Source organism: Mustelus asterias, chromosome 20 (genome assembly GCF_964213995.1).
Source record: "Mustelus asterias chromosome 20, sMusAst1.hap1.1, whole genome shotgun sequence".
NCBI classification, from domain to species: domain Eukaryota; kingdom Metazoa; phylum Chordata; class Chondrichthyes; order Carcharhiniformes; family Triakidae; genus Mustelus; species Mustelus asterias.
The window spans coordinates 14,339,942-14,365,765 of NC_135820.1; the positions used below are offsets into that span (position 1 = coordinate 14,339,942).

At 49.2% G+C, this 25,824-nt stretch overlaps 1 protein-coding gene across 1 annotated transcript in view; it reads right to left on the minus strand.

Annotated features, from left to right (window-relative positions):
- Positions 1 to 200: 200 nt before the first annotated feature.
- The window catches only part of LOC144508224 (multiple epidermal growth factor-like domains protein 8), a 46,188-nt gene continuing 20,564 nt past the window's right edge, over positions 201 to 25,824 (minus strand). Inside the window, exons 6-23 of the mRNA XM_078236036.1 lie at positions 21,639 to 21,727; positions 20,349 to 20,562; positions 20,047 to 20,224; positions 19,053 to 19,198; positions 18,125 to 18,250; positions 15,381 to 15,538; positions 14,265 to 14,372; positions 13,487 to 13,634; positions 8,098 to 8,261; positions 7,444 to 7,635; positions 6,935 to 7,135; positions 5,853 to 6,083; positions 5,649 to 5,767; positions 5,255 to 5,386; positions 3,636 to 3,749; positions 3,025 to 3,273; positions 899 to 1,083; positions 201 to 307 (exon numbers count right to left, since the gene is read on the minus strand). Of these exons, the coding sequence (XP_078092162.1) occupies positions 201 to 307; positions 899 to 1,083; positions 3,025 to 3,273; positions 3,636 to 3,749; positions 5,255 to 5,386; positions 5,649 to 5,767; positions 5,853 to 6,083; positions 6,935 to 7,135; positions 7,444 to 7,635; positions 8,098 to 8,261; positions 13,487 to 13,634; positions 14,265 to 14,372; positions 15,381 to 15,538; positions 18,125 to 18,250; positions 19,053 to 19,198; positions 20,047 to 20,224; positions 20,349 to 20,562; positions 21,639 to 21,727 (2,861 nt within the window). The remainder of the gene's footprint in view (positions 308 to 898; positions 1,084 to 3,024; positions 3,274 to 3,635; positions 3,750 to 5,254; positions 5,387 to 5,648; positions 5,768 to 5,852; positions 6,084 to 6,934; positions 7,136 to 7,443; positions 7,636 to 8,097; positions 8,262 to 13,486; positions 13,635 to 14,264; positions 14,373 to 15,380; positions 15,539 to 18,124; positions 18,251 to 19,052; positions 19,199 to 20,046; positions 20,225 to 20,348; positions 20,563 to 21,638; positions 21,728 to 25,824) is intronic.

The following is a 25,824-nucleotide window of genomic DNA, read 5'->3' on the forward strand; positions in this document are numbered from 1 at the left end:
GTCTTTAGGGACCTGTGCACTTGTACGGCCGATCTCTCACTTCATCAACCTTTCTTTGTATATTCCCATTTATTGTGTATTCCCTATAATTGTTCCACCTCACTAAATGCATTATCTCATATTTCTCTATGGTAAAATCCATCTGCCACTTTACCGTCCACTTCCGCAACCCATCAATATCGCTTTGTAGATCCTCTTTACTATGCACGACTTGACCAATCTGTGTCATCTGCAAATTTTCCAATCGTGCCCGCCACGCCCATGTCCAAATTGTTAATATACAACACAGGGGTCCCAACACCGAACCCTATGGAACATTTGAAACAACTCTCCATTTCAAGGGCATCCATTGACCTTTGTTTCCTGTTACGAAGCCAACTTTTGATCCAGTTTGCCACATTACCCTGTATCCCATGGGCTTTTACTTTTTTGACCAATCTTTCATGTGGGAGCTTGTTAAACATCTTGCTAAAATCCATGTACACAACATCCACTGCATTACCTTCATCAAGCCTTCTTGTCTTGATATGGTAGATATCCCCTTTACCCTTTGCAGAGGGGTCAATAACCTCAGCGCATAGATTTAAGGTAAGGGGCAGGAGATTTAGAAGGGATTTCAGAAGAAACTTCTTCACCCAGAAGATGGCGGGAATCTGAAACTCTCTGCCTTCGAAGGTGGTTGAGTCCAAAACTCTGGTAACATTGAAGTAGTATTTAGATATTTACTCTTGTTGCCGTAACCTCTAGGGCTATAGGCCAAGAATTGGAAAATGGGTTTGGTGCAGTCAGATCTTTGAATGTTGTTTTTACAATGGGCTGAATGGCCTACTTGTGTGCTGCAAATGTTTAGGAAACTATGAATCGAGGGCTGCAAATTGAGGGAGTTATCAAGCCTTACCCTGACACTCATCGCAGTTCCCGATCCCGGTGAGACAGGTGCTGTGCGAGTTACAACCACAATCGATATCGCACTCTATGCCGGTCTGATTGACGGAGTCTGGGTCTGAGGTCCAACCCAGCTCACAGTTACAGGAGTAGTGGGGGGGCCCACTGCACCAGCCATGTGTACAGTCATTGTAACATCTGGGAGAAACAAAGAGAAACACAACGAGTTACGGAACAGCCCACGGATACGATCGGCATGCGGACTGTGACAAGCTGTTTGTATCTGGTGGAGGGCGAACGCAGGTGACAGACGAACACACCAATGCGGAGATGCAATTTGGGAGAGTCACAGCTGCTCTATGCTTCAGAGGTCACCACAAAAGCGGAGGGAGGCCTTTCGGCCCATCCTGTCTGTACCGGCTCTCCAAACGAACATCATGAATTAGTGCCATTCCCCTGCACATTTTTTCGACTCAGATAATCATCTAACATCCCCTTGAATGCCTCAAATGAACCTGCGTCCACCACACTTCCAGACAGAACATTCCAGACCCCAACCACTCGCTGCGTGAACAAGTTCTTTCTCACATCAAGTTTGCTTCTTTTGCAAATTACTTTAAATCTGTGCCCTCACGTTCTTGGTCTTTTTATGAGCAGGAACAGTTTCTCCCCATCTACCCTGCCCAGTCCCCCTCATGCTTTTGAGCAACACTTAAATTCGAGGGGGGGCAGCTGCTCCTCCATCCCCACTCCACATCTTCCCATTCCTTCACCCCATCACCACCTCCTCCACAGGTCTCCCGCATCCTCCCCCCGCCTCTTGCATCCCATCCCCTCTCCCTCTTTCCCACTCCCCTCTCTTCCCCAGTCCTTGGCCCTCCAGACTCTGGTCCTCTCCCCCTGCTACCCGACTCTGGCCTCTGCCCCCCTCCCCCGACCATGGCCCACCCCCCTCAACCCCCCCCCCCCCCACCACCGGGTGGAGGCTCTGCTCCGCCCAGACTCTGCCCTCCCCCCCGGGACTCTGGCACCCCCCCCCCCCCCCCCCCCCACCCGACTCTGGGACCATCTCCCCCCCTGATTCTGGCCCTCTTTTCTCTTCCCCCCCCCCCGCCGACTGTGGCCCTCTTCCCCCCCCTGATTCTGGCCCTCGCGCCTCATTCCCCACTCTGGCCCTCTCCTCAACCCCCACCCGCCTCCCCGCAACGACTCTGTTTGGAAACATGCAGTAGATGCTAAGAATGCAGGCTAATAATTGCTTTTAGCTCGGTGTGTGTTATTTTGCAGAGTTAATGGATCATTTGTTTATTTAGGCTCTTCTGAGATTTTAGATTAGGTACACAGAGTGCTATGAATTTTTGATTAGCTTGATTTGCAGGGCAGAGTCAGGAAATTGATGGGAGGAGCTAAACTTGCAGGAAAGAAATACCGTTTTTAGTTTATTCAAAAAAAAGGGAGTTACTGCCTGGACTGCTGGAAGAAATCAGTGTCTCCCTCTGAAAAGACTTCTTGGCGAGCTGCAGGAAGTTACAGCAAGTACGCCTGTGTTTTACTAACTAATTGTAAAGAGGGGTTTTAAGTCCATAAGAGGAATATTGCTTGAAATGGAATGATAGGTTAGCAGTTAAGACTTGTATGTTGTCATGTTTAAGAATTCTTCAATTATTAAAAAATTAAACTAACTCATTTGTTATAGTTAAACTGTGTTGTTAAATAAATTATGTTTTGATAAAAGCTTCCCAGTGTTTCAGTAGAATTGCATCTGGGGTGAAATATCTTATCCTCAAACTAATGCCAAAATAGGAGATTGTTGGAGTCGAGTCTAACTTCACAATATGCCTTGGGATTTTTGACTGGTACTTAAACACTCTCCATTTCTATTCCCATCTCTCTCCTGTCTTTCTCTCCCACCCTATTTCTCACTCTGTTTCTTTGCCAGTCCCTCTCTTTCACTCGCCCTCAGTCTCTCTCTCACTTCTCCCAATCCCCCACGCGCACTATCTTTTTCTGCAGTCCTGCGAGTCTCCCTCGCCTCTCCACCCTCATTTCCGTCCACTCTCCAAACACAACTCTCCCTCTCCCAGCTCCTGTTCTCCTCCAAATGCCTCAGTCTCACCCCACTTTCCCCTCCTAACTCACGTCTTGTTACAGTATGAGCTGCCATCACCGGCGTATCCTCGGTTACAGTGACATTCAAAGGATTCAAAGGTGTTCTTGCAGGTGGCAAACGAGTTACAGTTGTCCATTTGGAGGCGACACTCGTCGATGTCAGGACAGACCCCATAGGACCAGCTGGCTGGCTCACTGACCGACAGGTTGTACAGACCCAGCAGAGCTGCCGAACAATTCTCAAATCCTCGAAGACTGGAGAAATCCCCGGGCAAACACCTGGGGAAACAGCAGTGGACATGTGAGAAAGGCAGCAGACAGTGCTAATCGCACACAGACACCCAGATACCAGACAGTGCTAATCACACACAGACACCCAGAAACCAGACAGTGCTAATCGCACACAGACACCCAGATACCAGACAGTGCTAATCACACACAGACACCCAGAAACCAGACAATGCTAAACAAACACAGACACCCAATTACCAGACAGTGCTAATCAAACAGACACCCAATTACCAGACAGTGCTAATCAAACACAGACACTCAGATACCAGACAGTGCTAATCACACACAGACATGTCTCAAGTCAGTCACTGACCCACTCACCAACACAACATAGCTCTCCTGACCATTACCTGCCAATAGTGGGATTGTCGGAGTTCCCACACCAACCGCACTCAAAGTTTTGCAGACAGTCCTTACAGGTGAGGAATCGTGAGCAATCCATACATTGGCTGACTGAGTGAATACTGCAAATAAGAGACGGGACACAGCTTCATAAAGGTGTGCATTTAAATTCATCCGGCGTCTATATGGATTTCAGTAAGGCATTTGACAAAGTCCCACATGGCAGGTTGGTTAAGAAGGTTAAGGCTCATGGGATACAAGGAGAAGTGGCTAGATGGGTGGAGAACTGGCTTGGCCATAGGAGACAGAGGGTAGTGGTCGAAGGGTCTTTTTCCGGCTGGAGGTCTGTGACCAGTGGTGTTCCGCAGGGCTCTGTACTGGGACCTCTGCTATTTGTGATATATATAAATGATTTGGAAGAAGGTGTAACTGGTGTAATCAGCAAGTTTGCGGATGACACGAAGATGTCTGGACTTGCGGATAGCGAAGAGCATTGTCGGGCAATACAGCAGGATATAGATAGGCTGGAAAATTGGGCGGAGAGGTGGCAGATGGAGTTTAATCCGGATAAATGCGAAGTGATGCATTTTGGAAGAAATAATGTAGGGAGGAGTTATACAATAAATGGCAGAGTCATCAGGAGTATAGAAACACAGAGGGACCTAGGTGTGCAAGTCCACAAATCCTTGAAGGTGGCAACACAGGTGGAGAAGGTGGTGAAGAAGGCATATGGTATGCTTGCCTTTATAGGACGGGGTATAGAGTATAAAAGCTGGAGTCTGATGGTGCAGCTGTATAGAACGCTGGTTAGGCCACATTTGGAGTACTGCGTCCAGTTCTGGTCGCCGCACTACCAGAAGGACGTGGAGGCGTTAGAGAGAGTGCAGAGAAGGTTTACCAGGATGTTGCCTGGTATGGAGAGTCTTAGCTATGAGGAGAGATTGGGTAGACTGGGGTTGTTCTCCTTGGAAAGACGGAGAATGAGGGGAGATCTAATAGAGGTGTACAAGATTATGAAGGGTATAGATAGGGTGAACAGTGGGAAGCTTTTTCCCAGGTCGGAGGTGACGATCACGAGCTCAAGGTGAGAGGGGCGAAGTATAACTCAGATATTAGAGGGATGTTTTTTACACAGAGGGTGGTGGGGGCCTGAAATGCGCTGCCAAGTAGGGTGGTGGAAGCAGGCACGCTGACATCGTTTAAGACTTACCTGGATAGTCACATGAGCAGCCTGGGAATGGAGGGATACAAACGATTGGTCTAGTTGGACCAAGGAGCGGCACAGGCTTGGAGGGCCGAAGGGCCTGTTTCCTGTGCTGTACTGTTCTTTGTTCTTTGACGCACACAACCCTGAGAATGTAGTGTATGTACACACACTCTCTCTTTGCACTGGCAACAGATCCCCAATTCTCCTGTACCTTGTTTCTCTACTGCCGTCCACCACATATTCTCTGGCTGCATGATGGAATTAAACCCAAGCATAGGCACTGGGACGGGAGGGAGGGTGAGGAGAGGGGGGGTGATGAGAGGCAGTGGGATGGGGGGCCGGCGTGGGGCAGTGGGACGGCGAGGGGGAGCGTGCCGGGGGGAGGGGGGGGCAGCGCAACGGGGGCTGCAGGGCACTCACCTGTCATACCAGTCCCGACACTCCCCAGACGGGTATTTGGCGAGGTAAGTGGTGAAGAGGAAGCAGGTATGTGTGGACGCACACCAGGCACACTGGCTGGAATTGTTCAGACACTCGGTGCACATTGATTGCCTGTGAAAGAGGAACAATCCTGTCAGCAATGTGTCAAACGGAGCCATTGACAGCAATGTGGAGGAACATGACCCAACGCAGCTCTGAGCATCTTTCACCTCAGCCCGCTGCTCCTCCTTGCCCCCTCCCGCCCTGGCGCCCTCCCCGGCGCCCTCCCCCTTCTGCCCCGGCGCCCTTCCCGCGCCCGCCCCCTCTCCATTTCACCCGCTTGTTTGCCCACTATGCCCTGGCCCTATAGGTTGACTCCAGCGCTGCTGCTCACTGGTGACAGGGTTTGGGGCAGCCAGCTGGGGAGCGGATGCCAGTGGGTGACCTCCCTTTTCGGATGCACTGGAAATCTCCCTTCCTGTTGCCGTTGATCTGCCACTCACAGAAGGGATCCTGGAAAGGGAGAGGAGAAAGTGAACCGATTGGAGGAGGACAGAGGCTTCGCAAATCACACGGAAGACACTCAGTGGGATCTCACCGTGCTGCAGGAGTGGCAGTCTGTGTACTCGCTACACAACACGCAGTGTCCCGGCGACAGGACCAGGGGCCTCTTCCTCCCACAATGGCTGTCCACACCTGATATCCGCTGGTGACAAGTGCTGCTGTCCGAGCACCAGCCACAGGCCTGGTCAGCCAGGCAAGCGAGGCAGGATGGGTAAGAATCGCAGTCCTCTGTTCGAAATGGTTCCAGGAAGTGGAAGGAAATTTCCTGGAAGGAAGAGGAACCAGTTCAGTTTCTGTCACAGGAAAATTCTCAAATTCCAGTCAGTTTTAAAACAAAACGGCAAATATTCACACACAGGCAGACTGGCTGCACAGGGTCACCCAGGGCACTCTGTACTCGGCCCTAAACACAACCATACAGCACAGATCCACTGAGGGCTCCACCCAGTGAAATGCAAGCAGGCAGTGCATTGGCCCCCGCAAAGCGGGCAGCGCGACGGCCCCCGCAAAGCGGGCAGCGCGCCGGCTCCCCGCAAAGTGGGCAGCGCGCCGGCCCCCCGCAAAGCGGGCAGCGCGCCGGCTCCCCGCAAAGCGGGCAGCGCGCCGGCTCCCTGCAAAGTGGGCAGCGTGCCGGCTCCCTGCAAAGCGGACAGCGTGCCGGCTCCCCGCAAAGTGGGCAGCGTGCCGGCTCCCTGCAAAGCGGACAGCGTGCCGGCTCCCCGCAAAGCGGGCAGCGCGCCGGCTCCCTGCAAAGCGGACAGTGTGCCGGCTCCCTGCAAAGTGGGCAGCGTGCCGGCTCCCTGCAAAGTGGGCAGCGTGCCGGCTCCCTGCAAAGCGGACAGCGCGCCGGCTCCCTGCAAAGCGGACAGCGTGCCGGCTCCCTGCAAAGTGGGCAGCGTGCCGGCTCCCTGCAAAGTGGGCAGCGTGCCGGCTCCTACAAATGTGCAGTGCCAACCCCCTCAAGTGTGCAGCATACTGGCACACAAGGAGACGCACATGCGGAGACATGCTGCCTTTCCAGCTGGTCACCCTCACACACCTTCCCAGCAACACAGAGAAGCGGGTGCTGGAACTGCTGTGTGGTTGGGATGGATCCTGCAGTAATCCTGTACTCACTGATGTGTCAACAATGTTGGAGCGTTCCCAGGTGAGCGTCATCTCACTGGTCTGCCCATTGCCAGAGTTATTCAGGGAACCCTCCAGGCGGATCACGTACTTGTTCCCACGTTCGAGGTTGGGGAAAAGTCGGTCTCCGCTGTTTCTCTGCAGGAGCCGAGTTTCCTTTTCTGGTTGGCCAGCCCAGTGTCCGACCTCCTCCTGCCCAAAAGGGAGAGAACAGGGAGATGTTATCTGACCATCCGACAGCTCACCCTCCTGTGTCATATCCCAGCTCTCACTCCACCTTCCCAAATCCTTACAAGCTCCCACCTCACATTCAAGCCTCCTGTTAGTATCTCAAATCCCAGACAAGGCCCTCCAGCATCGTAGCCCCCATTACCATTTCAAATCCCAGACCAGCCACCCCAGCCACATCCCTTGTTACCATCTTAAATCCCACCTCCCCGTCTCCAATAGAAGACTCCAGTTAACTGTTCTCTACAAGCAATGAAGTGCCTATTCCTCACCATCTCCAAACTGTTGGCTGTGCGCCCTATCTTCGCCACAACATTCAAACGCTGAAGTTGCACCTTAACCTGGACATTGTCTGAAGGAGCAGGAGAATCAAAGAGAGGATGAATGAATCCCTGATAAACCATGACCGCATCAAGCTCCGTACTGGGATTCTGGATCAACGTCGGGGTCATGGTAATCTCAACCTGTGGAGGAGAGAACAGGAACGATCAGAATGACCACAGCACGGAGAGGGTGCTGGGAAGGAAGGGGGGGGGGGGGAAAACATGAGGGGAGAGAAAGAGAGGGGGGATGAGGGGAAAGAGGGGGATGAGGGGAGAGAAAGAGAGGGGGGGGATGAGGGGAGAGAAAGGGGGGGAACGAGAGGAGAGGAAGAGGGGGAATGAGGGGAGGGGGCGTGGACGGGACGGGAGGGGAAGGGGGGAATGGAGGGGGGAAACAGTGAGTGAGGCAGAGAGGGGGAAAGGGGAGGAACTGGAGGGGGGAGACTGGAGGGGGAGGGGGGAGACCGGAGGGGGAGGAGGCAGGGTTTCGGGGAGGCTGGCGGGGTTTTAGGAAGGCTGGCGGGGGAGCACAGGGAGGGGAACGGGGACGCGGGGGGGAACTTGGCGTCTCCGAGTGTGCACTGAACTTTCCACATTGCTCACTTTGTCAGGCTGTGAGATGTTCCGGGGCTGCATGTATGTCACCAGCTGAAGTCCCGGCATGAAGTTTAATATCTGGCACTGCTCCAGTGCAGTGATGAAGGTGGTTTCTGATCCCCACCAGCCATAGATTCCAGAAACTGGCTCCACCTGACATTTCAGCGGATCTGGAGAGAGATCAGTAACAGTAACCACAAACATCATCAGCCTGCAGACTGGGTTCCCCATTGTTCACCAATTCACATGATCCCAGGGCCAGTTGGTCACTTGATCCATCACTGTTCCATAACAAGATCCCAAGATCAGTTTGGTCACAGGATCCTCGCGCTATAAAGAGATTTCAGGACCAGTTTGGTGACTGAATCTATGTGCAAAAACAGGATCAGTTGGTCACTTGATCTCCATTCTGCAAAGAGACTTTCGGATCAGTTTGATCACTGGCCTTCATCACTTTAAAGCGACCCCAGGACCAGTTTGATCACCGGCTGTCTGCTCTATAAAAGGTATCCAACAGTCAGTTTGGATACTGAATCTCTGCTTTATAACAGGATGATGTGGAGATGCTGGCGTTGGACTGGGGTGAACACAGTAAGAGTTTTAACAACACCAGGTTAAAGTCCAACAGGTTTATTTGGTAGCAAATACCATTAGCTTTCGGAGCGCTGCTCCTTCGTCAGATGGAGTGGAAATGTGCTCTCAAACAGTGCACAGAGACACAAAATCAAGTTACAGAATACTGATTAGAATGTGAATCCCTACAACCAACCAGATCTTAAAGATACAGACAATGTGGGTGGAGGAAGCATTAAGCACAGGTTAAAGGGATGTGTATTGTCTCCAGACAGGATAGCCCGCAAGTCCAGGAGGCAAGCTGTGGGGGTTACTGATAACGTGACATAAATCCAACATCCCGGTTTAGGCTGTCCTCATGTGTGCGGAACTTGGCTATCAGTTTCTGCTCAGCGACTCTGCGCTGTCATGAGTCGTGAAGGAACACACGACAGCGCAGAGTCGCTGAGCAGAAACTGACAACCAAGTTCCGCACACATGAGGGCAGCCTAAACCGGGATGTTGGATTTATGTCACGTTATCAGTAACCCCCACAGCTTGCCTCCTAGACTTGCGGGCTATCCTGTCTGGAGACAATACACATCTCTTTAACCTGTGCTTAATGCTTCCTCCACCCACATTGTCTGTATCTTTAAGATCTGGCTGGCTGTAGGGATTCGCATTCTAATCAGTATTCTGTAACTTGATGTTGTGTCTCTGTGCCCTGTTTGAGAGCACATTTCCACTCCATCTGATGAAGGAGCAGCGCTCCGAAAGCTAATGGTATTTGCTACCAAATAAACCTGTTGGACTTTAACCTGGTGTTGTTAAAACTCTTACTGTTATAACAGGATCACATGGTCAGTTTGGTCACTTGATCTATATTATATAAAGAGATCTCACGATCAGTTTGATCACTGGATCTCAGATCTACAAATAGATCCTGGATCACTTTGACAGCCTGTACGGAAGTGTGTGAGATTGGGATCAATTTGACAGGCTGTAAGGCAGTGAGAGAGAAATCTAGGATCAGTTTGACATCTGTAAGCCAGTGAGAGAGATCTGGGATCAGTTTGACATCTGTAAGCCAGTGGAGACAGCCAGGATCAGTTCAACAGTCTGCAAGGCCATGAGAGAGATGTGGGATTGGTTTGACAGTCTGTAAGGCAGTGAGAAAGAGTCGGGGTCAGAGTGACAGTCTGTAAGGCAGTGAGAGAGATCCGGGATCAGTTTGATAAGTCTGTAATGCAGTGAGAGAGGTCGAGGATCAGTGTGACAGTCTGTAAGGCAGTGAGAGAGACCCGGGATCAGTTTGATAAGTCTGTAAGGCAATAACAGAGATCCAGGATCAGTGCGACAGTCTGTAAGGCAGTGAGAGAGATCCGGGATCAGTTTGACAGTCTGTAAGGCAGTGTGACAGTCTGGAAGGAAATGCGAGAGATCCGGGATCAGTTTGACAGTCTGTCAGGCAGTGAGAGAGATTCGGGATCAATTTGACCGTCTGTAAGGCAGTGAGAGAGATCTGGGATCAGTGTGACAGTCTGTAAGATAGTGTGCGAGATCCTCGATCAATTTGACAGTCGGTAAGGCAGTGTACGAGATCCGGGATCGGTTTGACAGCCTGTAAGGCAGCGAGAGAGATCTGGGATCAGTGTGACAGTCTGTAAGGCAGTGTGTGGGATCTGGGATCACTTTGACATGCTGAAAGGCAGTGTGTGTGATCCTTGATCAGTCTGGCAGTCTGTAAGACAGTGTGAGAGAACCGGGATCAGTGTGACAGTCTATAAGACAGAGAGAGAGATCCGGGATCAAATTGACAGTTGGTAAGACAATGTGACAGTCTGGCAGGAAATGCGAGTGATCCGGGATCAATGTGACAGCCTTCTAGGCAGTGAGAGAGATCTCCGATCAGTTTGACAGCCTGTAAGGCAGAGAGAGAGATCCGGAATCAGTGAAACAGTCTATAAGACAGAGAGAGAGATCCGAGATCGGTTTGACAGTCTGTGAGAGATCCGTGAGGAGAGTGACAGTCTGAAAGACAGTGAGAGAGATGCGGGATCAGTGTGACAGTCTCTAATACAATGGGAGAGATCTGGGATCAGTGTGACAGTCTGTAAGGCAGTGAGAGAGATCCGGAATGAGTGGGATAGTCTGTAAGGCAGAGGGAGACATTCAGGAATAGTATGACAGTCTGTAAGGCAATGTGTGAGATCTGGGATCAGTTTGATATGCTGAAAGGCAGTGTGTGAGATCCTGGATCAGTCTGGCAGTCTGTAAGACAGTGAGGGAGATCCGGGATCAGTGGGACAGTCTGTAAGACTGTGAAAGATCCAGGATCAGTTTGACAGTCTGTAAGTCAGTGTGAAAGATCCAGGATCAGTGGGATAGTCTATAAGGCAGAGAGAGATATCCGGGAATAGTTTGACAGTCTGTAGCGCAATGTGCGAGATCTGGGATCAGTTTGACAGTTTGTAAGGCAGTGTAAAAGATCCAGGATCAGTGGGTTAGTCTATAAGGCAGAGAGATACATTCGGGAATAGTTTAACAGTCTGTAATGCAATGTGCGAGATCCGGGATCAGTTTGACAGCCTCTATGGCAGTGTGTGAGATACGGGATCAATCTGGTAGTCTATAAGACAGTGAGAGAGATCCCGGATCAGTGTGACAGTCTGTAAGGCAGAGAGAGAGATCCCGGATCAGTTTGACAGTCTGTAAGGCAGAGAGAGAGATCCCGGATCAGTTTGACAGTCTGTAAGGCAGAGAGAGAGATCCAGGATCAGTTTGACAGTCTGTAAGACAGTGCGACAGTCTGGAAGGAAATGTGAGAGATCCGAGATCAGTGTGACAGTCCTTAAGGCAGTGAGATAGATCTGGGATCAGTGTGACAGTCTGTAAGGTACTGAGAGAGATCCGATTTCAGTGTGGCAGTCTCCGGGATCAATTTGATCTGGGATCAATTTGACTGTAAGGCAGTGAGAGAGTTCAGGGATCAGTGTGACTGTCTCTCAGGCAGAGAGAGAGAGAAATCTGGGATCAGTGTGACAGTTAGTAAGGCAGTGTGAAAGATCTGGGATCAATGTGACAGTCTTTAAGCCAGTGAAGAGATCCCGGATGGATTTGGCAGTCTGTAAAGCAGTGAGAGAGATCTGGGATCAGTGTGACAGCTTGTAACACAGTGTGAGAGACCCGGGATCAGTTTGACTGTCTGTAAGACAGGGTGAAAGATCCAGGATCAGTGGGATAGTCTATAAGGTAGTGAGAGATATCCGGGAATAGTTTGACAGTCAATAAGGCAATGTGCGAGATCTGGAATCAGTTTGACATGCTGAAAGGCAGTGTGAGAGATTCTGGATCAGCCTGGCAATCTGTAAGACAGTGTGGGAGATCCGGGATCAGTTTGACAGTCTGTAAGGCAGTATGTGAGATCCGGGATCAGTGTGACAGTCTATAAGGCAGTGAGAGAGATCCGGGATCAGCGTGACAGTCTGTACGGTAGTGAATGAGATCTGGGATCAGCGTGACAGTCGGTAAGGCAGTGTGACAGTCTGGGAGGGAACGAGAGAGATCCTGGATCAGTGTGACAACCTGCAAGGCAGTGACAGTCCAAAGATGTGCGGGTTAGGTTGATTAGCCAGGTTAAAATTGCCCCTGAGATGCGTAGGTTAGAGGGATTAGCGGGTAAATATGTGGGGGTAGGGCCTGGGTGGGATTGTGGTCGGTGCAGACTCGATGGGCCGAATGGCCTCGATCTGCACTGTAGGGTTTCTATGAGGGTTTCTATGACAGAGATCCAGGATTAGTGTGACAGTCTAGAAGGTATTCTGAGAGATCCGGGATTAGTGTGACAGTCTGTAAGACAGTGAGCGAGATCCTGGATCAGTTTGACAGTCGGTAAGGCAGTGAGAGAGATCCAGCATCGGTTTGACAGTCTTTAAGGCAGTCTGGGAGATCCATGGTCAGTGTGACAGTCTGTAAGACAGTGAGATAGATCTGGGATCAGTGTGACAGTCTGTAAGGCAGTGTGTAAGATCTGGGATCAGTTTTACAGTCTCTAAGGCAGTCTGAGAGATCGGGGATCAGTGGGGCAGTCTATAAGGCAGACAGAGTGATCTAGAATTAATTTGACAGTCTGTAAAGCAAAATGTGAGATCTGGGGTCAGTTTGACATGCTGAAAGGCAGTGTGTGTGATCCTGGGTCAGTGTGACAGTCCGTAAAGCAATGAGAGAGATCTGGGATCAGTTTGACAGTCTGTTAGGCTGTGTGTGAGATCTGAGATCAGTTTGACAGTCTCTAAGGCAGTGAGAGAGATCCAGGATCAGTTTGACATTCTATAAAGCAGTGGGTGAGATCCGGGATCAGTTTGACAGTCAGTCAGGCAGTGAAAGAGATCTGGGATCAGTGTGACAGTCTGTAAGCTAGTGAGAGAGATCCTGGATTAGTGTGACAGTCTGTAGGAAGTGTGAGTGAATCTGTGTGATAACAGGGACAAGGACCAACCTTTTGCTATATTGATGAATGAGTTCTGTGAACACAGGCCGTAGTGCAACCTCGAGCAGAGTCCGCCATCCTGTCAGACCATGACTGATTAGCTGTTTTCTCAACTGAACTTTGTCCTCAACCCTCATAACTGTTGATTCCTTTTGTCTAGCTCAGTGTTGAGTAAATTCAATGACTCGCAGCCTCCAGTATTCTCTGGGGGAGAGAATTCCACTGCTGACCACCCTTGGAGAGAAAGCATTTCTCCCCTTCGCCGTCTTAAATAGTACTCCATGGATGGAAACAATAGAAAGTCATCTGCAACAGACAGTAGGTTGTTTTCCTTTGAACAGTCAGATGTTTTACCTGTGACAGGGAGGCAGGCAGCTGTCTGAACGCACCACCCTAGTGAGCCTGGGCCTTGAGGAGGTGACACCCGACTCTGTCCAAATACCAAACACGACTGGCAGTCTGCGAGGAGCTGGGCCAATCCGAGACAGCCCACATGAGGACACTGAGAGAACAACAGGCTGTCAGTGCCTGGAGCAGCTTTCACCCCCTCCTTAGCTCACCCATCCCCATATACACCCCTCCCCCTGTTTCCCTTATACATCCCTCACCACACAGACACACCCCCCGTAAACACACCCCCCGACACACACCCCCCCCCACACACACACACCACCACCCCCACCCCCCCATATTCACCTCTCCCCCCACTCACACCCCTCCCCCCGTTTCCCTTATACATCTCTTACCACACACACACCCCCCATAAACACACCCCCCCGACACACACACACCCCCCCGACACACACACACCACCCCCTACACACACACACCACCCCCTACACACACACACACCACCCCCTACACACACACACCACCCCCTACACACACACACACCATAAACACACACCCACACACCACCCCCGACACACACACACCACCCCCTACACACACACACCACCCCCTACACACACACACCACCCCCTACACACACACACACCATAAACACACACCCACACACCACCCCCTACACACACACACCACCCCGTACAGACACACACACACCCTACGCGCACACACACACCACCCCCTACACACACATGTCCGTCCATTCCCCCCCCACCCCCGGACTCACCGTACTGTGTTGTTGGTAACTCTGACACCGTGACTGACACCACACACAATCGGGGTCCTTGTTGCAGCCTTGCTCTACATCATAGAGTGAGCAATAATCCAAGTGGACCTTCAACAAATGGTGAGCACAGATCAGGACAAGAGGGAGAGGACAGGCTTCACTCGTACTCCTGCACTGACACTGCTCTGTCAGATGGCATCAGACTGGGCCGGGGCTCCAGACAGGATCCAGACTGAACAACCATGCCATACAGGACAGGATCCAGAACCAACCATCCCCCTAGATAGGATCCAGAACTAGCCATTATCCGAGACTGGATCCAGATTGAACCACTGTCCCAGACAGAATCCAGACCCAGCCATCGCCTAAGACAGGATCCAGACCCAGCCATCGCCCTCGACATGATCCAGACCCAGCCATCATCCCAGACAGGATACAGTCTGAGCCACTGTCCCAGATGGGATACTGACCGAACCACCGTGACGGACAGCGTCCAGACCCAGCCATCGTCCCAAGCAGGATTTAGACCCAGTCATCACTGCAGACAGGATCCAGAATGAGCCATCATCCAAGACAGGACCCACTGTCCCAGACAATGGAGTCGTGTCCCAGACAGGAGGGGTGCTGTATCCCAGACATGGGCAGCCGTGTCCCTGCCACTGGAAACAGTCTCGTCACTCTCCTGCCAGCAAAACCCTGCATAACACTGAAATTCTGAATTGAATTTTCTTGCAATCCTCTGGCTCCAAGGAGACCCTTGCCAAATTCTTCAGTCTCCCCAGTATGAATGAACACCCGCATCACTTGCATCAACTTGTAAGTCACCATTACAGCCCCTCGAAAGCCTTGACAAGTGCCTGAGACCTGACCAGTGTTTGGTCAAGGTTTAGCTAATCTATACTGAGTTTAACTTTAACTGTCTCAATTTCTCTTGCCTCCATCGAACCATTTGTGTCCAGCACACTCCACCCCTTTCAGCACCCTCTCGGAGATTCTTGCAAGGTGTGACATTTGGTCCAGCGTCCACCTTCTCTTGGGACTCTGCTCCCCCCAGACTTTTACCCCTTCCTCAAACGGCTAATGAGATATTCCACCAAGGAGACAATCCATACTTACATTTTGGACCAACACCTGAGAGACAAAAATTGGAACCTTGTAGGCTATAAGGTCACCCATGGGTCGACCGCTGTATCCCCCGGCAACAAGCAGGATATTTCCGTTCATCACTGCGGCAACATGGGAATAACGTCCTCGGAAGGATTTACTCTCTCGCCCTGAGAAAAGATAAGCAAAATAAATTCCAGCCCTAAGTGTCTAACGGTGAGGCACAATCTGTGCTGTACTTGTCCTGGGAATGTTTGATGGGGCAGCACGGAGGGAGTTTTACTCTGCATTTAACCCCGTGCTGTACCTGTCCTGGGAATGTTTGATGGGGACAGTGTATCTGTACATCTGTATCTAACCTCGTCCCTTGGGGTTAGGGCGGCACGGTAGCACAATGGTGGCTCACAGCACCAGGGAATCGGGTTTGATTCCCCATTTGGGTTACCGTCTGTGTGGAGTTTGCACATTTTCCCTGTGTCTGCGTGGGTTTCCTCCGGGTACTCCGGTTTCTTCCCACAGTCCAAAGATGTGCGGGTTAGGTGGATTGGCCATGCTAAATTGCCCCATAGTGTCAGGGGGCAAATACGTGGGGTTATGGGGATAGGGCCTGGGTGGGAGCGTGGTTTGTGCAGAGTCGATGGCCTCCTTCTGCAATGTTGGGATTCTATATCATAAATTATACTGGCAACGGTAACCTGGAAAATTAGTTAATCGAATGATTTTGAGACAGATTCTTCGATTGGCACATGTTAGAACCATCCAGCAAGCAGACTCAGCTAAGATACATTCTAATGAGAAAGAAAGATTCTAGGCAAGGGCTCACTAACCATGACTAACTAGGGAAGTTAAAAACAGCATCAAATTGAAAAAAGCGTACAATTTGACCGAGGTTTGTGACAAGTCAGAAGATTGGACAAAATATTGTCAGTGAGTACATTCAAGAAAGAGATTGATAGATTTCCAAATACTAAAGACATCTTGGGGCATGGGGATTGTGCAGGGAAAATGGTCCTGAGGTATAGCAACAGACATGATCCCACTGAACAGAACGGATTCGAGGAGCTGACTGGCCTAATCCCAGTTCCTATATACAAAGCAGCAAAGGATGTTCAAAAAGAAAAGGAGGGAGAAATTAAAGCTCGAGAGAAAGCTAGCTAGAAAAACAGATAACAGTTTAAGTATGTGGTTTATAAAGGAAAAGAATAACGAAAGTGATTGTTGGTCTGTAGTAGGATTTGATGGAGGATAAGGAAATGGCAGATTAATTGAATAAAAATTTTCCATGTGTCTTTATGGTAAAAGATACAAATAACATCTCAGGAATAATTGGAAGTTAAGAGGTGACAGGGAGGAAGGAACTTAAAGCAGTTACAATCGCCAGAGAATACATACTGAGAAAATTAACAGAACTAAAGGTAGACGAATCCCCAGGTCCTGATGGAATTCATCTGAGGGTTTTAAAAGAAGCAGCTAGTGAGATAGTTAATGCATTGGTTTTAAAGTCTGTAGATTCTGCAAAGGTCCCATGAGATTGGAAAATTGTGAATGTAATGCCTCGATTCAAGAAAGATGGGTGACAAAAAGCAGGAAACTACAGGCTAGTTAGCTTAACATCTGTCAAAATACCAGAATGTATTCTTCTTAACGTGGCTATAACAGGGAACTTTGAAAATCTCCATCAGGCAGAGTCAACATGGTTTTGTGAAAGGAAATGTTGATAAATTTATCAAAGTTCTCTGAGGAAGTAACAAGCAATGTAGGTAAAGGGGAACCTGTGGATGTGCTATATATGGATTTCCAGAAGGCAGTTAACAAGGTGCCATATCTAAGGTTACTACACAAAATAAGAGTTCATGATGTAGAGGGTAACATATTAGCATGGATAAAGGATTGGTTAGCTAACAGGAAACAGAGAGTAGACATAAATGGGTCATTTTCAGATGCGCAAGGTGTAGCAAGTGGAATGCCACAGGGATTAGTACTCGGGCCTCAACTATTTACAACCTATATATCAATGATTTGGATGAAGGGACTGAATGTATGGTTGCTAAATTTGCTGATGACACAAAGAGAGCTAGGGGAGTAAGTTGTGAAGAGGGCATCAGGAGTCTGCAAAGGGAGACAGACAGCTAAATGAGTGGGCAAAAACTTGACAGATCGGAGTATAATGTGGGAAAAAATGAACTTGTTTGCTTTGGCAGGAAGAATAGAAAAAGAGAATAATCAATTGACAGAATTGTGTAAATGGAGAGGTTGCAGAATGCTGCAGCACAGAGCACTGGTATTTAGTTTGCAGGTACAGCAAATGATTAGGAAGAAAAATAGAATATTGTTGTTTGCTGCAAGGGGAATGGAATAGAAAAGTAGAGAGGTTTTGCTACAGTGGTAGAGGGTGTTGATAAGACCACACCTAGAGTACTGTGTACAGTTTTGGTCACCCTATTTAAAGGATCTAGGGTGCTTCACAGGACAGTATAGAGGGAGCTGAATTCTGCGCCCTTCTCATCCTCCTTGAATTGTCTGCAGCCTTTGACCAGATAGCTTTCCCACATCCTCCTCCTCCAACACCCTCTTCACTGTCATCCAGCTGGGTGGGATCTGCTGTCACCCAGTTCCATTCTTATCTGGCTAATTGAGGCCGGAGAGTCATTTGCACGCAAATCAGATTAGCCACGATGTTATTGAATGGCAGAACTGCAGGCTGGGGGGTGCTGAACGACGTATCTGCTCCTAAATTTTGCGTGGTGTTCTCTTACCATCACCGGTGTTGATCAGGAGACCAAGCTCCTCGCTGGAGACCCACTGGTGGCAACCCAGGTGGTAGAAAAAGATGTCACCATCGTAACACTTCTCCTCGTGATAGTGAATGTGAACATTTCCCCCTAAGATCAGAGAGAACAGCATCAGGTTAAGCTTAGAGCACTGACATCATCATCTCATGGTGATATATCAACATCATGGGGTGAGGGGTGGGTTATCATTGACCAGAAACTGAACTGGACTAGCCAAAAAAATACTATGACCATAAATGCAGGTCAAAGGTTGGGAATCCTGTGGTGAGTAACCCACCTCCTGTCTCCCCAAACCTGTCCATCATCTACAAGGCACAAGTCAGGAGGGTGGTGAAATACACTCCACTTGCCTGAATGAGTGCAGCCCCAACAACACTCAAGAAGCTCGACACTATCCTTGACAAAGAGCTTGATTGATTGGTACCCCATCCAATACCTTAAATATTCATTTCATAGATGAATACTTGGAAGGGCGGGGGGGGGACATGGGCTTGTCTTATGAGAAAAGGATGGACAGACTTGACATGTATCCACGGGAATTTATAAGAGTAAGAGGTGACTTGATAGAAACATATAATGATCCCGAGAGGTATTGACAGGACGGATGTGGAGAGGATGCTTCCTCTTGTGGGAAAATCTAGACGTTCCTTCCAGATCTCCTGACTCACCTGCGGAACCACATGCACACCGATCACACGATCACGCACAAACACACACACCACCCAACTTAACCACATACACACTGATCACTTGCGTACTAACTTCATCTCAGACACACCAATCGCATGCGCACGCATGTATACCAGCTAACTGCCTCACAACCTTCTGCTGCAACCTCTCCCACACATGGATCCTTCACAATCCCGCTGCGCTCACATGCGATGGGCCTCACCGTACACCACCATGTAGTTGCCGATTATGGTGGCAGAATGAAAGGCTCGCTCCCTGGGGCTGCTCGAGGACGGCTTCGAGTTGAGGGTGCTCCAGTAACGCAGATCAACATGGAAGATGTCCGTCGTGTTTGTCCGATAGCTGAACCTGTGATAGAGAAACATCAGAATGGTGAGCAACTGTCCAATAACTGAGACATCACAATAGGAACAAAACAGCTACTGTCTACTGCTCTAGACATGGGGCTGTACACACTGCGCATGGACTGTCTCTTTGGGGGAGTGTACATTGTGTACATGGACTTTCCGCTTGGGGCAGTGTACACTATGTACATGGTGTGTCTCTGTGGGAGTGTGCGCTGTGCACATGGGGTGTATCTCTGTGGGAGTGTACGCTGTATCCACGGAGTGTCTCTCTGGGGGAGTGTATGCTGTGTGCGCACGGATTAAAGTTTTTTTTTAGTTTCTATTTATCAGTGTCACAAGTAGGCTTACATTAACACTGCAATGTTACTGTGAAAATCCCCTAGTCACCACACTCCAGCGCCACTTCGGGTACACTATGGGAGAATTTAGCATGGCCAACGGACCTATTCAGCATGTCTTTCGGATTGTGGCGGGAAACCGGAACACCTGGAGGAAACACGCAGACACGGGGAGAATGTGTAATCTCCGCATAGATAATTACCCAAGCTGGGAATCAAACCCGGGTCCCTGGTGCTGTGAAGCAGCAATGCTAACCACTGTGTCACCATGCCGCCCCACACATGGAGTGTGTTCTGGGGGATTGTACACTGTGTACATGGGGTGCGCCTCTGGGAGAGTGTAATCTGTATACATGGGGTGTGTCTCAGAGAGTGTACATTGTATACATGGGGTGTTTCTCTGGGAGAATGTACACGGAGTGTGTCTATGGGTGAGTGTACTCTGTACATGGAGTGTGTCGCTGGGAGAGTGTACACAGTGTGTCTCAGGGTATCTGCCCACCTCACTGACCTTGGTGACACACGGTGCCCCCCATGGACAAGCAGCGTTCGTGATGCTGGATGAAAAACCATGGAGTGAGCAGCCACTGCCGGGCTCTTCCCTCCCGTAGGAATAACCTCCTCCCAGATTGTTTTTTCCAGGTTAAATCGAAACATCTCGGCACTAAACTGGTCAAAGGCTGTCCTACCTAATGGGATAGAAACAAAACATTATACGCAGGCAGACGGGCGCAGGCGCACGCAGGCAGACGGGCGCAGGCGCACGCAGGCAGACGGGCGCAGGCAGACAGACAGGCGCACACACAGACTCACCTCCATGGACATAGAGATAATTTTCCACCACAGTAGCTGCATGTGCTGCCAATCCTGGTGGGCTGTGAGAATGAACAGCTGACAGCAGCTTCCAACTCTCGGTTAGTGGCTCATACAGCCAGATATCATTGGCCAGGGAGCCATTTGCCAACTGGCCACCAAACAGCACCATTCGTCCTTTCCACTCAACAGCAGTGTGAGAGTGCCGGCCAGGCTGCAGGAACAGAGCACAACAGCATCTTAACACTCATTTAACAGCATTTACAGAAAGGACAGAAAGAGGGGGTGGTCCTAAGTGGAAGAGAGAGGTGAGAGTGGGCGGGGACAGTGGGGCGAGAGTGTGAGGGGTGGGCAGGTCTCGAGGGGTGCGGGTTGTTGCTTTAGTTGGAATTATTAGGCCATCAAGGACTCTGGATGTGAAACTTTTTTTTATTAATTCACGGACATGGGCCTCGCTGGCTGGCCAAAATTTATTGCCCATCCCTAGATGCCTTGAGAAGGTGGTGGTGAGCTGTCTTCCTGAATCGCTGCAGTCCACATGCTGTGGGTTGACCCACAATGCCGTTAGGGAGGGAATTCCAGGATTTTGACCCAGTGACTGCGAAGGAACGGCGATATATTTTCAAGTCAGGATGGTGAGTGGCTTGAAGGGGAACTTGCAGGTGGTGGTGTTCCCATGTATCTGCTGCCCTTGTCCTTCTAGATGGAAGTGGTCGTGGGTTTGGAAGGTGCTGTCTAAGGATCTTTGGTAAATTGCTGCAGTGCATCTTGTAGATAGTACACACTGCTGCCACTGAACTGAACGTCAGTGGTGGAGGGAGTGGATGTTTGTGGATGTGGTGCCAATTAAGCGGGCTGCTTTGCCCTGGATAGTGCCGAGCTTCTTGAGTGTTTTGCAGCTGCACCCATCCAGGCAAGTGAGGAGTATTCCATCACACTCCTGACAGGTGTCTTGTAGATGGTGGACAGGCTTGAGGGAGTCAGGAGGTGAGTTACTTGACATAGTATTCTGGGAGGGTAATGCAACTGAACCTTCAATTACACTTTGCTCAGGTACTGTAACATTTCAGGGCTTACGTCTGCTGATTAGCATTCAATCACAGCCACCCACCGGGACAAATTCAAATCATTGACAGTCCAGCAAATGGTAAAGCTAGTGGCCAGGGGCAGAGGGGGGGAGGGCGGGTGGTGGGAGAGATACCTTGACACAGAGGGGCAGCGGATGAGTTCAGACACTGAGGGACGGGGGCAGATGCTGCCTCAAACCTGAGGGAGCGGACAGCTGCTTACCGGAGAGGGGCTGAGTAAACTTCGATGCCACTGATTACTCGTGAAGTTGTATCGAATAAGATCGCCCAGGACTTCATTCAGATCGAAACCTGCAAGAGTACATAGAAGAATCATAGAATCCCTACAGTGCAGAAGCAGGCCATTCGGCCCTTCGAGCCTGCACCGACAACAATCCCAACTGGGTCCTAACCCCTTAACCCTATGTATTTACCCTGCCAAATCCCCTGACACTAACGTGCAATTTAGCATGTCCAATTCACGTAACCTGTGTATCTTTGGACTGTGGGAGGAAACCGGAGCTCCCGGAGGAAACCCACGCAGACAAGGGGAGAATGTGGAGACTCCACACAGACAGTCACCTAAGGACAGAATTGAACCCAGGTCCCTGCTGTGAGGCAACAGTGCTAACCACTGTGCCACCGTTCTGTACATAATGGAAGATGGCAAAGAAGAGTAGTCCAGCCCGCCCACCCGCGCCATTCAATACGATCGCTGATGGCGTGTGGCTTCAACTCCATTCTCCCACCCACTCCCCAATTCCCATTCCCTGAGAGATCAAAAACCTATCTATCCCCCAACTTTTAATATATTCAGCAATGAGCTACCACAATCCTCTGGGGTAGAGAATTCCAAAGATCCACAACCCTTTTGATGAAAGTGATTTCTCCTCATCTCAGTCCTAAGTGATGCTTCCCCCCAACCTCTTATCCCGGGTCTGTGCCCCGTGATTCCCTAGATTCCCTGACCAGCGGAAACAATCCTGGTGTCCACTCCGTCAAGCCTATAGCCGGATGGCTAAGTGTCTATAAAGCATGATGGGAAAATGGTCAACCTTGCAGCAGCACGAGAACTCTGAAAAGAGCTGTGGTTGCAGTTTCACGAACTGACCTTGTTGACCAGGCATCTGAGGTGACATGTTATCGTCAGGTGGATAAAAACGCTCTTTTCATGCTAATAAATACTGCGACTCCCTTGTACTCTGAGATTTCAGCTGAAAGGTGACATAATGGACAGTACCTGGTTCTTGGCTGTGTTGGCCATACACCACAAAAGAAAACTCCTTGTCCAGCCAACAACTAATCACTACTGCAATGCTTTCGGCCCCAGAGGGGCAGTGAGCAAGGTCAGAGGAGTTAGGCTAATCTGGAATAAAATCAGCAGCATACGACAGAGGATAAATGTTTATAAAATCATGAGGGGCATAGATAAAATGAATAGCTAACGTCTTTTCCTCAGGATAGGGGAACCCAAATTAGAGGACATAGGTTAAATGTGAGAGGTGAAAGATTTAAAAGGGATCTGAGCGGCAACTTTTTCACACACAGAGTGGTGTGTCTATGGACCGAGCTGCCAGAGGAAGTGGTAGAGGCGGGTACTATTGCAACATTTAAAGACATTTGGACAGGTGCGTGGATGGGAAAGGTTTAGAGGGTTATGGGACAATCACAGGCAAATGGGAGTAGTTCATTTCATGAAATCTGGTTAGTATGGACGAGTTGGGCTGAAGGGCCTGTTTTCACGCTGTATATCTCTATGGCTCTATGAGCTATAATTGCAGAAGGTGCTAAACTAAGTGCTGATAAGAGGAACGACAGAAAGGATGTGTCATGTTTACCACAGCTGCTGAACAAATGGATAACTCCAGGTCCTGAGGGTCGTGAGCACACATGGCCAGAGAGAGAGAGATCTTCAAACATTCTGGAGGTTGGAAGGAAACATATTAAAGTGGGAAGTTCGGCGTCTCAGCAGTGACAACTCGGGAAGAACCATCACGGCGGAGAAGATGACCCATTGGAGCGAACCTGGCCAGCTTGCCTTGCACGGGTAATATCCAAATCTAAGCTTTGAGTCTTGTGATTTATTGTGAGTTCCAAGCTATGAGTTTAACAAGCAGTGAGAAGCAATTCAATGTCTGTTCATTGCTTTGAGTGATTCGAGAATCAGTAAAGAGTAGGTTGTATGGAACTTTATGCCAGTGTCTCATTGCAGTAACTTCATTGCAGTGTTAATGTAAGCCTACTTGTGACACTAATAAATGAACTTAAACTGAATGGAGGATTGATTAACAGACAGTGTCTCTGTGTCTGCTACGTTGGTTGACACATTATCGAGACTAGGATCGACAAGCTCCAACAGAACCTTGTAGGTTTCAATGAGATGGTCTCTGATTGTTCTAAATGCCGACAATATAAATTTATACAAATATACCATTTACTCAGCCTGCTTGTCTCAGGGATGAATCTTCAACTCTAAAGCAAGCATATCCTTTCTGAATTAGAGAGACCAAAACTGCACACAGTATTCCACGTGTGGTCTCACTAAAACCCTCTGTAACTGGAGCAAGACTTCCTTATTTCTGTACTCCAATCCGTTTGCAGTAAAGGCCAGTTTGCATTTGCCTTCCTAATTGCTTGCTGTATCTGCATTCTTGCATTCCTTGTATGAGTACACCCAATTCCCTCTCAATATTAACATTTCATAAAATCCTTACAGTGCAGAATGAGGCCATTTGGCCCATTGGGTCTGCACCAACCACAATCCCACCTAGGCCCTATCCCCATAACCCCATGTATTTTCCCCAGCTAGTCTCCCTGACACTAAGGGGCAATTTAGCATAGCCAAACAACCCAACCTGCACATCTTTGGACTGTGTGAAGAAACCAGAGCACTTGGGGGAAATCTACGGAGACACGGGGAGAATGTGCAAACTTCACACAGATAGTGACCCAAGCTGGGAATTGAACCTGGGTCCATTGTGCTGTGAGGCAGCAGTGCTAACCACTGTGCCACCATGCCACCCACAAGTTTATTCAAAATTCTGCCTCTCCATTCTTATTACTGAAGTGAATAACCTCACACATTGCCACAATATACTCCATCCACCACCGTCCTGTCCATCTCTTGACCTGTCCATATTGCTCTGCAGCCTCCTCACAGCTTACATTCCCAACTGGCTTCATATGGTCAGCAAACTAGACTCGGTGCTCTCAATCTCTTTGTCTAAGTCATCAATATAAATCATAAGTAGCTGAGGCCCCAGCACTGATCATATTGACACTCAGCCTGTGAGAATGCCTCATTTATCTCGACTCTCTGCTTTCTGTCTGTTAATCAATCCTCCATTCAGTTTAAGTTCATTTATTAGTGTCACAAGTAGGCTTACATTAACACTATAATGAAGTTACTGTGAAAATCCCCTAGTCGCTACACTCCGGCTCCTGTTCGGGTACACTGAAGGAGAATTTAGCATGGTCAATGCACCTAACCAGCACATTTTTCCGACTGTGGGAGGAAACTGGAGTACCCGGAGGACACCCTGGCGCTGTGAGGCAGCAGTGCTAACCACTGTGTCACTGTGCCTCCATCTATGCTAATATATTTCCCCTACTCCATGAGCCCTAACATTTTGTGTGGCAGCTTATCAAATGACTTAATAAAAACAAAGTATACTATATCTACTGGTTCCCCTGTATTGAACCCACAAACTAAATCCTCAAAAAAAACCCCAAATAACTTTGTCAAACACGATTTGGTAAAACCATCTCGACTCGGTCTGGTTATACGATGATTTTCTACATAAATGCAATATACTGCGGATGCTGGAATCGGGAACAAAAACAGAAAAACGCTGGAAAATCTCATCTGTGGAGAGAGAGTAGAACGAACATTTCGAGTCGAGATGACGCTTTGACAGAGCTGAAGGGAAAGAGGCTCTGACGAAGGGTCATCTAGACTCGAAACATTGGCTCTACTCGCTCTCCACAGATGCGGTCAGACCTACTGAGATTTTTCAGCATTTTTATGATTTTCTACATGTTTTGTGAAAACTTCTTTTGTCACAGATTGCAGCACTTTCCCCAATGATCGATATCAGGCTAACGAACCCGTTTCCTCACTCCCTCCTTTCTTGAATAGCGGTGTTGCATTTGCTAACTTCCGATCCACCATGAGTTTTTACAATCTCGAGAATTTCTGGAAATCATCGTCAGCATACTCACTGCTTCTGAAGCCATCTCTTTTGATATGATGCCATCAGCTCCAGGGTTCATTTTTTAAAGACAACAATGGTTTCATGGTCACCATTATATTTCTGATTCCATATGTTTGATTGAGTTTAAATTACACCATCTGCCATGGTGGGATTCAAACCCGGGTACCCAGAGCATTATCCTCGGTCTCTGGATTG